The 14,259-nt window shown below is 26.2% G+C and overlaps 1 protein-coding gene across 3 annotated transcripts; it reads left to right on the forward strand.

Moving 5' to 3' along the window:
- The first annotated feature begins 218 nt into the window (after positions 1–218).
- LOC132932331 (sodium/calcium exchanger 1) lies at positions 219–14,259 on the forward strand. Of its 3 annotated transcripts, XM_060998643.1 has the most exons (13): positions 219–388; positions 486–696; positions 10,552–10,894; positions 10,974–11,152; positions 11,221–11,443; positions 11,545–11,783; positions 11,864–12,063; positions 12,157–12,250; positions 12,312–12,453; positions 12,519–12,857; positions 12,934–13,263; positions 13,344–13,522; positions 13,605–14,259. In XM_060998643.1, exons 3-13 carry the CDS (start codon positions 10,558–10,560, stop codon positions 13,824–13,826), a joined length of 2,484 nt encoding a protein of 827 aa, XP_060854626.1. In that variant the 5' UTR covers positions 219–388; positions 486–696; positions 10,552–10,557; the 3' UTR covers positions 13,827–14,259. The 3 variants fall into 3 exon arrangements, with proteins under 3 accessions (XP_060854626.1, XP_060854625.1, XP_060854627.1); XM_060998642.1 differs by having other exon boundaries at positions 219–696; XM_060998644.1 differs by lacking the exon at positions 486–696.

Below are 14,259 nucleotides of genomic sequence, written 5' to 3' on the forward strand. Positions count from 1 at the left end.
ATTGGTTACCAAAAATAATGAAGGACGTATAGGACGTAAGAGCGGTTGTGTAGAGCGGTATGGTCGGTATGGTATAGTGAATGGCTGACTGTTTAGTGTTTACTCCCGCCGGAATTTGCGGTATATGCCGCACGGGTTCGCAAGCGCGCGAAAAACAGACACGAACGAATCACGATGACCGATGCGCCGGCAGGTATAATACGTCGGCTGATTCGGCCGGTCCGGGCCGCGGCCTGTGAGTGCCGACTGCCGAGTGGCGGGAGTCACGTTTCACGACTCGCGGGAACAACTTGTGCGCGTCTAAGTGTTACGTTGTATTCTTATATATCGTTCTCCGCGTGTGCATTCGATAGAATGTAGCCCAGCGAAAATCGTTCGTGTGTATTATGTAGGTATTCGTATTTCTATAGATATTGTTGTATGATTTACCTATACGGTTATATATACTATATTTTATGTCGATTTATGCAAAATTAAAATTGTAGGCACATAAATTACATCTCTCGGGAATATGTAGTTTCGGTTTTATAACACAAAAGTGAAAATAGCCTGTTACACCGTGTTTCATATATATATACCTAATAATTATATACGACAATGTTGTATCAAATGCAACGCGTTACGGTCCAATCGGTTTCGTAGATTTTCGTCGCAGTGTATAGTATATATCCGCAGTAGCCTACCAGAAAAATACAGGTGAGGAGAATTGTGTTCGGTCGTTTTGTTTAGGTATTATTAATATAAATATAGGTATGTGGTAGACGATAGTGACTAGTGGCGGCGATGACGTAAGGAGCGCTGTACATTATTTTTATAGTATTTTAGTAACAGCATCAGTAACGTGTTCCCTTCCAGCATAATATACATAGTACAATTATTAAATAATGTTGTAAATACCTATATTCGAATTTGAAGACTAAAAAATACATAGATACATACTATATTATGGTCATTAGGCAGTTCTCGCGCAATGATAAATATACCTATGGGCAACAGCTGTATAATATTTTATTTATTACTATTTCTCAAATTGCGAAGAGATTTTCAACACACATAAGGCTGTATTGTTAAGTCCCCTTAGGCATAAAAATATGGGGTCCCTCATGATGACAAGGGTGTCTCGTCGCATTTAGCAGGTACGGCGTTTTATGTTACGCTGATCCTCCGGTTTTGGGAACATAGTCTGAGTGGGGAATGACATTGTAATTGTATACGTGGTAAAATCCTAAAAAAGCTAAAATATTTAAGGTAGTTTTAAGCCTTATTTAAGCCCGTAGGGTCAGAAAAAAATTATTATGATGGTCATAATAATTGTATTAAGTTAAGGTATGGCAATCAAACTAAAAACATACAAAAATAATTTTTATAATTTAATACTTTTAAAGAATTTAATATTACTTTTTTTTAAAACTTAATTTTTTACCTGGTCGTTTAGCATGTTTTCTCTCAAACATTTAGTTAGGCGCCTACAACTACCAGTTTTGGTATTTGGACGTTTCCTCCTGGACTGAGACATTTTCCCCTGAATAAATACATATATTTTTTACACATAATAATAAATCGGAAAATAGGTTCTTTGGTTTTACCAGAAATATACGGGCATCTATCAACTATCATTCGCATTCCATATGGATATGAAACGTGTTTAGTTAAATAAAGCTGATATAGGTAAAATAACTTATATTTCGGAAGAGTGGAATAATAAATTAGCTAAGCAACACTAGTGCGAATAAATTATCCAAATATTTGGCTTTTTATTGAAGCTCGACAGATGAGTAACTCAAGTGCATCAATAAAAATTTTAAATTATAGAGCAGGAGGTTTTCGTAATAATTTGGGTAATGACGACCGGTTAAAAAAGTTATGTGAAAGTTTTTCAAACAATAATATTTTAAATTTTTTAATTTCTGTGAGCTATATTGCTAGAATAAAAATATTAGTTAGGTTTTTTTGATTTGTATTATTTAATTTTGATTGTAATAACAATTATGGTGTATTTATTTGCATTTATAATTTGTATATTGTTTATTATTTTTAATATTTAAATTAGTAAAATATTGGCAATAATGCTATTATGACGAATAATATTGAATTATATTTATATATTACTTTAATATAATTGATATAATAAAATAAACATATATTATAATATAATATAATTTTGTACATTTATTTATTTGCATTATTTATTATTGTTTAATATTTTTACTTATAATTTTTGTCTGGAGAGAAATTGTTCCGTTCGGGGGGGGGGGGGGGGACGTCTTAGATTCACTAATTTTGTTTACAAATTAAAAATTTTCTACAGTTTTGTATGTTATACAAGTTTTGTTAATTATATAATTATATTATAAATTATATATAAATATATAATATTATATATGTTAATGTGTACTGTATAATCCACTTTAGATCACCAACGTAATGTAATGATTCATGTTTAATTTATTTCAAGTACATTGTACACTTTACTAATAAAAGGAAATATAGACCATAAAATAGTAGGAATATACTAATAACTGTAATAAGCATTTAATAAGTGTTCTTATTAATATCACCTTCTTAAAATTATTTCTGTACAAAAAAGCCTCATTTATTATCATTAAATCTATTTTAAAGTTTACCTAAACACAAATATATATATTAATTATATATATTTAGTTTTCATGCTACCTACTTAAAATGAATATGATATCGACAATTTCTAGTAAAAATATAATTTATTTAAATAATTCAAAAGTTGTTTTTGTTAATTTCCATTAAGTTTTCATACAGTTACATAAATTGTAAAGTTTGAATAATTAACTGTAGAAGGAGAAATATAATAGATGGATGGGTTGCTCAGTAGAAGGTACAAGTATAATCGGAATGAGACACAGAGACAGTGTTATGATTTATAACTCATAAGGTATACACGTCATTTCTGAGTCAATAAATAAATTATAACTTATAACTTGTGGATGTTTAATATAAAATGTATTCTCCAAAATATATCTTTCAATAGTGATTTGTGAAAGAGATTTTAAATCAACGAATATATAAATAAACATATTAGTAAGGTACCTACCTAATTAAAGTAATTTATGTTTTATTTTTAGACTATCTACATGTTATTTTTTTAAGTAGGAATAGTATATACTTCTCAATACTTAGGAAAAATAAATCTTAATTTGTACTGCAGTTTATATTATAATTTATAATGATTTTTTACATTTTTAGTGTGTTTACATTTTTTAAATACTGACACATAGTAAAATGAAAAATAAGTTAACTGTCAGAAGTATTATTAATTTCGTAATATGAAATTGTTATGCATAAATATTTTAGTTACATAGTTTAGAAAATAAACTTATTTAGTAAATACTATAGAATATGCAATTAAAATTAAGTGTTACCTTTTAAAAGTAGTAAAGACTTTTAAAATTGTTTTTCAAATGTGTTATACATATTTTTTTTTAGTAAATCCTCCAAACGCTTTGTGATTATTTTTTTATAAATTCCATAAATAAATAATGAGTTATTTTTTTAAATATAATAGGTGTATTCAAATAATTTAAAAATAAACAATACACTTAACGTATCAATTGTTTACTGTCGTTTTATCTCCTTTAAATTTTTAGGGTAAAGGAAAACTTTAATATTTTCATGTGTACAGCTTAAAATAATTATAATAAGTTTAATAATTTGAATAAAAACAAATGGTAGTAGGAACCTACTTCAAAAGTTTAAATGATTTGGACATTTCCAGTAGAAAATTTATTTTATTGTAAAATTCAGAAAATAACAATCTTAAAGAATTTACATTTTCATCGTTTTAAGAGGATATCAGCGCACTGTTTGTTTTCTCTCTCTAGCCCACGCGCAACATAGACAAAACGCATTTACGCAGTCTGAGTAGAACTCACTCAATTTTGGTTCTAGAGTAAATATACCTATTATAAAATTAAATGTTGATAATATTTCTGAGTACAAGATGATGAGTTTTTAAAAAAAAAATTAAAATTTTGAAAATTTAAAGGTTATTTAAAAATGTTGTAATTTATAGCTATTTTTTAACGATATAATTAACGTTGTATTGAGAATAATGGAAAAGACTCATCGTCTTGTACTCAGAAATATTATCAAAATTTAATTTTATAATAGGTATATTTACTCTAAAACCAAAATTGAGCGAGTTCTACTCAGACTGCGTAAATGCGTTTTGTTATGTTGCGCGTGGGCTAGAGAGAAAAAACAAACAGTGTGTGACATCCTCATAAGTGTTTCTGTAATTGCTGTAATTTTCACGTGCATTTAGTTAGCCATATTTCCGTACTCTTTTCACATAGAACCTAGCTAAACTATAATATTTTGGAACTTATTTAGAACAGTTTGGAACCAAGTTTCCCAAAATTAAAACTGCATACCTTTTCCCCCAAAAATAAGTTTTCTGTTAAACTATACGGTATTTTTATAATAAGCTAAAAATAATGTTTTCTACACACAGTTTTAGTAATAATAATATACCTATATTAATAAATTATTGTTCCATTAACAAATTAAACATACCTATAATCACATTTTATTAAATTGTTTTGAAATTTTATATTTTGAATGTTAGGGAACTAAAACTGATTTATGAGGAGCTTAGATTTCCCAATTAACGTCTTTGGTGATAATTTATATGATAATGTACATGTACATATATTTACATGTATAATGTATATTCATAGAATCAGAGGCGTAGCCAGGATTTTTTTATGGGGGGGGGCTAAATACTTTTAACTTGAGTTATTGAAAATCAAAAACAACAACTAAACAAAAATACTGATGACATATTAACGTTGATTTGCTATTAACGTATTTAATATTTTAAATAATTAAAACTTGTAAGATAATTTCCATATTTAAATTTAAATATTTCAAAACAATATAAAAAACACGGTCAATGGGGGAGGCTATAGCTCCTTTAGCCCCTCCTTAGCTGCGCCACTGTATAGCATGTATTAAGTAACTGAATAGATTCACATAACAGTATTTAGATAAAATCAATATATATAATATTGAATACCAGATAGTATGATATCATCATAATTTAATATGTTATGTAGGTACTATTTATTATTGCACTGTTGTATTCAATTTAAAAATCAAGATATTTTTCATACTATTCAATTTTATATTTTAAAAATGAAGTTATATGTTTATGAAAAACTCAAACGTAATGCGTGCTATGTATTTTAATTAGTTACCCCCTATTTAGTTTGTTGTATTTATTATATTATATTTGTGAATATCTTTTTTAGATTTCGAACTGACGATAGAGGCAACATTAGCTTTAAGTTTTAACTAGTTGCTGGAAAGCATTTCTTTTATTCTGCTGTACATACTTAATACTTATATGGGGTTGAGAATGTGAATTTGAAAAATGTTAATTCAGTTTATTGTACAGTAAAACCTCGATAAGACGGAATCGCTTGAGACCATGCAATTTTTCCGTGTTAACAGGGTTTCCGTTTAGACGGGGTTCAAAAAAATGAAATTTTAAAAAAAGCACCAAAGAAATTTTTCGTATTACCAGGGTTTCCGTTATATCGATAAGTTCCGTCTTATCAAGGTTTTACTGTATATTATTTTCTTATTTATATTTAATATAATGTATTGATTCAAATATAATATGATTAATGTACCGTAGTTCTGTCGTGCTTTTTTTATAACTATTTTTGAAATAAAATCAAATGTTGAGAAAATAATGATATATTTAAGTCTATTTATAGACATAAAATTAAAAATATTAAAAAATAACACACACAATAATACAAATTATATATTCATCGTTTAGTTTATAAAATCTCATATAAGAAATATAATAATATATATATATATCTACAGCATTTATTCTAAATCATTGTCCAAACTCAAAAGTAAAGTTTTAATTATTATTATTATTATTATAAAAAGCACATCAGATAATGACTAATAATTAAATAAGTTTAATAAATTATAATTGAGGGCTGAGGTTTGTAATGGGTACAAAATATGTAAGTGAACCGCTGCTAACGAATTGCTTCTAAAATTCCTTTTTTATATACTTTGCGCTCCGATAACGTTTAACATTACATTCTTAGCGTCCAAAAATATTTAATTGAGTATAATTGCGTTCATTGTAAAAACAATATTTCTGTTCTATTTAATACAGGCTTATGTCTATCAATAGTAATATTGAACACAATAGTCTATATTGTTAAGATATAGGTTGAAAATATTATTTTTTTCTTTTTTTTTATTCATTATGCATTCATGAATAAAACATAAATATTTGTCAAAAAAGAGAAATTAACATTGTTTAAAATAAAAAAAATAATTTAGGTTAAAAATACAGTTTTTATGTAAGTATCATTTTTTTAGGGGTCTTTTAAAACATCAATGACTTTTTAAATAATTGAATGAAGTTATTAATAAAAAGTTTTACAAGATATGGGGGAAGTATAATCGAATACAACAGGTTACATATATTCAATTTATAATTTTTTTAGATAGTCAAACATACGAGTATAATAAACAATTTTAATACATATTTTAATTTGATATTTGCAGAATTCAAAAACTTATTATTGTGTTTACAATTGTATTAAAATCAGTCTAAAAAGGTGGACACAGGGCTTAAAGTAGAAAAAAATTCAAGGGGGGCTAATGTCTCCATATAGTTTTAATAAGCGTTCCATAATATTATATAATTGTATGTATTATGTCTAATGCATAGAGTATAATATATGTATAAACAGTGATTGTGTAACATACTCATCCCACTTTTATCCTTGAATTATGTTCAAATTTATAATTTATTTCATGAAAAATTTAAATCTCAAATAATACTACATTTTTAAGAGTAACTAATGTTTATACAAATTTAGTATTTTGAAAGAGAATATTTTTTCTCATAATATTAAGTTGTATAAGTATTGGTTGTCTTTTAAGAACACCCAGACAAAAAATATTTATTCATAAAAATGTTTTTACTTTTTAGTGCTTTAAATTGTACAAGAAGAATTTAAATTTTACGCATGGAGGGCATGCTTAAAAATCACACATTCACATTTTACCTATATCTATATATATATATATATATATATACATGAATATATGAAGCTTGATTTTACATTATTTAATAAAGAGCTTTTAAAAAAAAACAACTATAAATATTTAAATATAGGAACATAAATTGTATTTTCGTTAATAAATGTTTTCTTTAACATTAAATAACATGAATTCATAAAAAATGAACACCAATAAGATTTAATCTCAACGGAATTTTTAGTAATTGACTTTAATGTTTGGTTATAATTAGTGCATTCTGGCGTATTTTATGAATAATTAGTTAAAGGGAACGCTTTTTAATCATCATTAGAGGTTGGGGTACCAACTACCAAGTTTTCCTGCGTCCCCCAATTTTAACTCCTGTCAGCATATTAGATTTTGAGTGGGCTACTGTTGTGGATGTGTTAAATTTGAATTCAATATTTCAATGATATACCTATGACTGTATACAAAAAATGATTCTGAGCTATGAGCGAAGACGATTATTTAATGATATGTTTTTTTTTTGGCATAGCTATATTAAAATGATTTATTTTATTAATTTTTTACGAAAATATTGCATTTATTAAATTATAAGTATTTAATTATTATAATATTATATATTTATACCATATTAAATTATTTTAATTAGCTTTTAAGTTAATAACACCTTACCATAAGTATTTATAAAAAATTGTAAATATGTTCATATTATAAGCAGATAATATCTTAAAATTAATCAACATATTTTGAAAATGAAATTGCGTAGATATAGACATATATATAGTAAAATTCATAATATACGTAAAAGTTTTAAGTCCTCATGAATATTTTAGAATTTTAAGAAAATAGTGAACATATACATAAGTACGCGTAACTCCGTCCAAATATGAACTACCTATACAAATACTTAAACAAATAATTATATTTGTATAGTTTTAAGATTTTTTAGTTTCAGTATGAAATTCTTATGAAGAATATTGTATTAAATTTTAAAACCTTATAGTTATAAAAAATAAAAATTAAAGATTTTTATTAATTTTTAACTACAAAAACAAAATATTTGTAGTTTGTGATTTTGAAGAATTTTGTAAAAATGTAAACTTAATTTTAAACAAAGTTATATCATGATAAACTTATTTAATTTATTGAAAATTATAATACAGAGAATTCGCAGAGAAAACCATAATACAAAAATTTGGTGAAAATTTCAAGTAGCTAGTAGCTACAGTTATTCATTTTTAAATTGTTGCAAAAAAACAAAGATCGTTTGAGGATAAATATTATTATTATACGGGTGATGTCTAACATCGTTAAAATTTACACTACAAACAGTCAAAAATTAATTTGACTTTACGGTATAATTTTTTTTTGATATTGGTTAAAAAAAACATATAAATAACCTTTAATTATAATGTTAAATCTTAGGTATATACATTTTATTTTATGAATTTCTAACTACAAAATAATTTGTAATTTTTGAGATTTTAATGAAACTTAAAATTCTAGCATAAAATTATTATGAAAATTATTGTGACTATACATTTTCAATCGGGAAATAAATACTTATTAGGAATCCAAACCCTGTATTAAATTTGCAAGCATTTTTACCAATTCGTATTATTTTGTTGTCATCTATAACAAGTCAAAAATTTCAACTGTATCAATAGCTTAAAAGAAGTCAAAATATTTTTTAAATTTTACTAGGTATATATAGAGAATTATTGTATAAACTTTTAATGACAATTTCGAGTTTTTATGGTCATTTTTTTTTTTTTTTGAATTACATCAAAACAACAAAATCGATTTTGTCGAAAATTGGATTTGCTTAAAAATTCCCACTTTCCTTAATTTTTTGTTTGTTTTACTAAATTATAAAAATAACTACTAGGAATTTTTAATTTTGATCTGTTTTAAATACAAACTATAGATCCAATTTAATATTCAAAACCATCCCCTTTTTTCAAATTGAACTATTTTATCAACAACTTATCGTGAACTTCATCCACAAAAAACACACATAATCATAAAATCAATACATTTATCGCTCCGTTCAGAATCAAAATTTGGACTATTTGGAGTTCCCATAAAGTAAATTATTATTAAATACATCACGGCTCCATATTTATAACCCAAGAATCCTATTAAAATTTATAGAATTTGAGCAGAGCAATGAATATAATATATATATCATCTTTTTTTTTTATATATGTATTCAATATTTATGATGGTTTATAGTAAAAATAGTGAACATTGGATCTAATTTTTACTTTAGGAAATTAAATCGTTAAATGGGTCATTAGAGATAATTCTTAGTACTTTTCAAAACAATTGGAAAAAACTATTAAAATAATTTGAAAAAACTGGAATATTTATGTAACACTTGTAATTTTTGACAAAATGTATATGTTATTTTATTGTAATTTAAAAATAAATAAAACCATGGATAGGTATTTGATATTTTTACCAAATATTTAAATTAGTATTTTCTAAACCTGTATAATTTTCAAAATATTTTAGTTCTTTAGTGCTATTTATAAGTATATTAAATTGCCTATTTTTTAGTTTTTTGTATGTATGCTTATAATACAATTTCCACAGATCTCACATATTTTCTCATATAATAAGTTGTTCTTGCAGAAATTAATTAATATCAAAAACATACTTCAATTTTTTTTTTTTAAGCGTTTGTATAGTTTAACAAAATTTGTAAATAATTTTCTTGTTAAAATTCTTAAAATTTTAAACATTTTATTTAATGATTGTAATAAATTTAATTCGAGATTTCTCATAAGTTTTTCTTACTGCTTCATACATATATTATTATTTTTGACTTTTGTCAAAATTCACATTTTGATTATAAGGAATATTCATATTTATTATGACATTGAATTACATTTAAACAGTTTCGGTCCGTAGCTCGAGTTATAATGTTGTATATACAAGTATATAATAATATACCTATTTTACGGTCTATTTGATACTTCGTATTAATAATTAGCTATCGTATATTCGTATACAATTTCTAAATTGTTTACAGTTAAAAATTTTTATTTTATTATCCATTGCAAGTATCATCATAACTCATAAGTTTTTCTTAAAATCTTATAGAAATTTAAAATGATTAAAAATACATAGAACAAATATCTATAAAATTATTTATATATCTATAGCTATAGCTATTATACTGAGACGTAGCCATTCACTATTAAAGTACATTATGTGAATAATACCGTATGCATACGGACCATACGGTATAGTGGTATATACTATATTTACGGTGAATATAGTGTCCACGACGAGTCGTGCTACTATATAGTGGCTTCCCGGGTATTTTAAATTTTTGTTCACCTACTTTACTATTCTAATTTTGAATTACTTGGTTTGGTATACCGTATTCTGGTAAATTTATTTATTATTTATCTTGTAAGTGTATTTAAAACATTAATTTGTGTTACTTTTTTAACATATAATTTAAATTACTTTTTTTATTAGATAACTATGGGCCACGGAAATACAAGTACATATCCATGGGGTCCAGAAGACATATGTCCTGGTGGATTAATTTTGCCTATTCTGGATGAACGACTATGGCCGATAAAAGTACGGGTGGTTGTTTATTTATTTACGTTGCTTTATTTCCTATTAGGAATATCTATAGTAGCTGATGTATTTATGACTGCTATTGACAAAATTACTAGTCATACAAAAAAAGTTTATTTGGCTAAAGAGTTAACGGAAAATGGCTCAGACGTTTCTCTTCGACCAGACCAACCCGAAGTAATAGAAGTACGTATATGGAATCCAACGATCGCAAATCTCACATTGATGGCTTTAGGTTAGTAATAATAACATTTTTAATTTTTATAATTTAAATATATATATTTAAATAAATTTTGCAAATAAATACGCCGCAGGTACATCTTCACCCGAAATTCTATTGTCTATTATTGAAACAGTGGGTCATCATTTTGAAGCTAGAAAATTAGGACCGAACATCATTGTAGGATCAGCTGCTTTCAATTTGTTGATTATTACTAGTTTATGCACACTTACGTTAGGCATAAACGAAAAAAGAAGAATACATGACTTAAAAGTATAATAGTATTTTTAACTAAATACATACATGTTTACTTAAAGTGTTGTATCATGTGCCAATTTTAGGTATTTTTAGTAATTGGGGCCTTTAGTTTTTTTGCTTATATTTGGCTTCTTTTAATAATCGAAGTTATTTCGCCAAATATTATTGAATTATGGGAAGCTGCGGCGACGTTTATGTTGTTTCCAATCCTCATGTTTTTCGCTTATGCTACAGATAAAAATTGGTGTGGAAAAGATACTGAACATAATACACATCAACTAGACCTTTCCTCATTTGAAGATCAAAGTAACTATCTAATAATTGCTTATATTTATATTGGTGTATAAACCGAATTTGTTAAACATATACCTATGTTCTATATATTTTTTATATTAATACTTCAATAGATGGAACAAAAAAACAATTAATTTTAAAAAATGGAAAAATAGACAAGGACAATTTGATTAAATTCGTGAAAAATGTAAAACAATACTCTGGAATAACTGATGCGGATGCAGCGAAGCTTGCAGCTACCAAACTGGTCGATTCAACACATCATGGAGCTATGTGGTATCGTATTGGAGCAGTTAGACGTTTTACTGGCGGCAAACAAATAGAGCCTATTTTAGAAGACCATCTTAAACAAGTTTATAAACATAATTTATAAATAAAAAATATGTATATTAATCAATACTTATGCTAAAAATATAATACTATACTCTATAGGTTTATGATGTAATAAAACAAAACGGTGAGATTGGATACGATACATTAAACCATATGCCACAAACTTTTTCACAAAACGAAGAAACAAAATATGCGGTATTAGAGTTTCATGCCCCCACAATCGCTGTTAAAGAAAATATAGGAAAATTTCCCGTCACCATTTGGCGACACGGAAATCTAAATACAAAAGCAACTGTTAGGTGAACGTAAAATACTCGATTTACTACTTACATATATAGTTCTAATATAAATAAAGTATAATCAAAATAAATTAAATTATATTGAAATTACAGGGTGGATAGTATTAATGGAACAGCTAAAGAAGGAGAAGATTTTGTGAAAGTAAAGGAGGTAGTTGAATTTAAAGAAAATGAAGAAGAAAAAGAAGTATGATAATTACCTATAGATTTATTTTTAATTATATTTTAATATTATTTTTCCTAAATAGATTTTTATCGAGTTAATTGATGATAATAAATGGGAACCCGATGAAGAGTTTTTTCTTAGAATGTCTGTGGTCCATCATAAAGATTTATCGGTAAAACTTGGTAGTATTTCAATCATGGAAGTGACTATAATCGATAACGATGGTATACAAATTTGTTGATTTATTTAAAATGTTTTAATGTAAATATTATAAGTTATTTTATTTTAGAACCGGGTATTATAAGCTTTGGTAAAAGAGGACTTTTAGTAAAAGAGAGCACTGGGTTCGTCGAGGTGCCAATTGTTCGAACACATGGATCAGATAGCGAAGTCAGTGTAAAATGGAAGACTATTGATGAATCGGCTATTTCGGGACGAGATTATGTAGGTGGCGAAGGTGAAATTATTTTCAAAGATAAAGAAGTAGCTAAAATTCTGCGAATTGAAATAATCAATGACATGTGCCCTGAAAAAGACGAATGTTTTGAGATTAAATTATTTGGGACTACAGGAGGTGCTAAAATTGGGAATATTAATAGGATAGCCATCACAATCAGTAGTGACGACGGCAAGTGTTTTTATTATGGTCTAATTCAACGTATTTAAGTTGTAACATTTCAACATTTGTATATTTGGCTTTTTAGATTTTGATTCTGTAGTCGATCGTCTAATGTTGTTGACTAATATAAACATTCATGCACTTGAATTGCACCGCCAAACATGGGCAGAACAAATTAAAACTGCGATGACTGTAAATGGTGGTGATTTGAAAAATGCAACAACTTTAACTTATGTATTACATTTTTTTTCATTTTTTTGGAAAGTTATATTTTCTTTTATACCACCAGCAGCCGTGTTTTCTGGTTGGTTAAGATTTGTTACCTCCTTAACGTTAATAGGAGTCATGGCCACGATAATCGGCGATTTAGCTACAATTTTTGGTTGTTTAATTGGACTCGATGACGCAGTGACCGGTAATTTCTTACCCCACCAACGATAATTTATGTCTGCTTAATTAAACATTTTATATATTAATTTCAATTTTTTATTACAGCAATAACAATAGTGGCTCTTGGTATGTCCCTACCAGATATTTTAGGAGCCTGTATGGTTACTCGAGCAGAAACCCATGCTGACGAGGCTATGATACATATCGCCGGTTCAATAGCTGTAAAAGTATTGATGGGCGTCGGACTGCCATGGTTTATTGCTGCTTTGTATCATTACTTACACGTAAACATTTTTTTTAATTTAATGTATTTCAATATCATCATAGCTATAAAATTATAACATTTGTATTTATTTTTATTTTTAGGGAAACTTATTTAAAGTTCCATCAAATCGTATTGGTTTTAATGTTCTTTTATATTCTGTTATGGCGATTTTAGCTGTAACTGTATTAATGGTACGTAGAAATGTTGAGTTTTTTGGAAAAGCGGAATTGGGAGGACCAAAGAAAGGAAGATATATTACTGTGGCTATATTAATCTCACTGTGGGTAATTTATTTGTCACTCACTTTTTTTCAAACGTTTTAATTTAATTTTAATGAAATAATAGCAAAGTGTTTTTATCAGCTACTATTATAGTCTATAAACATTATATAGTTATTATTTACGTATTTTACTATGTAATAATTAATTTATATTTTAATATTCAAATAGATTAAAAATGCGCTATTTTAATATAATATTATTACTAAAATGATATATAAATCATAAGATGTGTAATGATTGTACAGTATTTTTACTAAAATTGTGAAAAAAAATAGGTCCTCAACTATTTATATTATTTTTATTAATTTATTGTTACAAAAAGTACTTTAAAATAGTATTTAAAACTTTTAGGATCTATGTGTTAAATTTTTTTTTTTTTATTCTTCTAAATATTTTAAATTTAAGAATCTTTGTATATTAATTAATTTGTATTAAAAATATTAACTAAACTTAATGTTTAAGTATATTAACATAA

The sequence above is a fragment of the Rhopalosiphum padi genome, chromosome 1 (genome assembly GCF_020882245.1).
Source record: "Rhopalosiphum padi isolate XX-2018 chromosome 1, ASM2088224v1, whole genome shotgun sequence".
In the NCBI taxonomy this organism is placed as follows: Eukaryota; Metazoa; Arthropoda; class Insecta; order Hemiptera; family Aphididae; genus Rhopalosiphum; species Rhopalosiphum padi.

Bases quoted from the DNA above. Each gene is read 5' to 3' on its own strand.
- LOC132932331 (XM_060998642.1), top strand. From the start codon at position 10,558: ATGGGCCACGGAAATACAAGTACATATCCATGGGGTCCAGAAGACATA. The intron at 12,251-12,311 runs GTATGATAATTA...TTTCCTAAATAG, and splicing joins AAAATGAAGAAGAAAAAGAA to ATTTTTATCGAGTTAATTGA. The intron at 12,454-12,518 runs GTATACAAATTT...ATTTTATTTTAG, and splicing joins GACTATAATCGATAACGATG to AACCGGGTATTATAAGCTTT.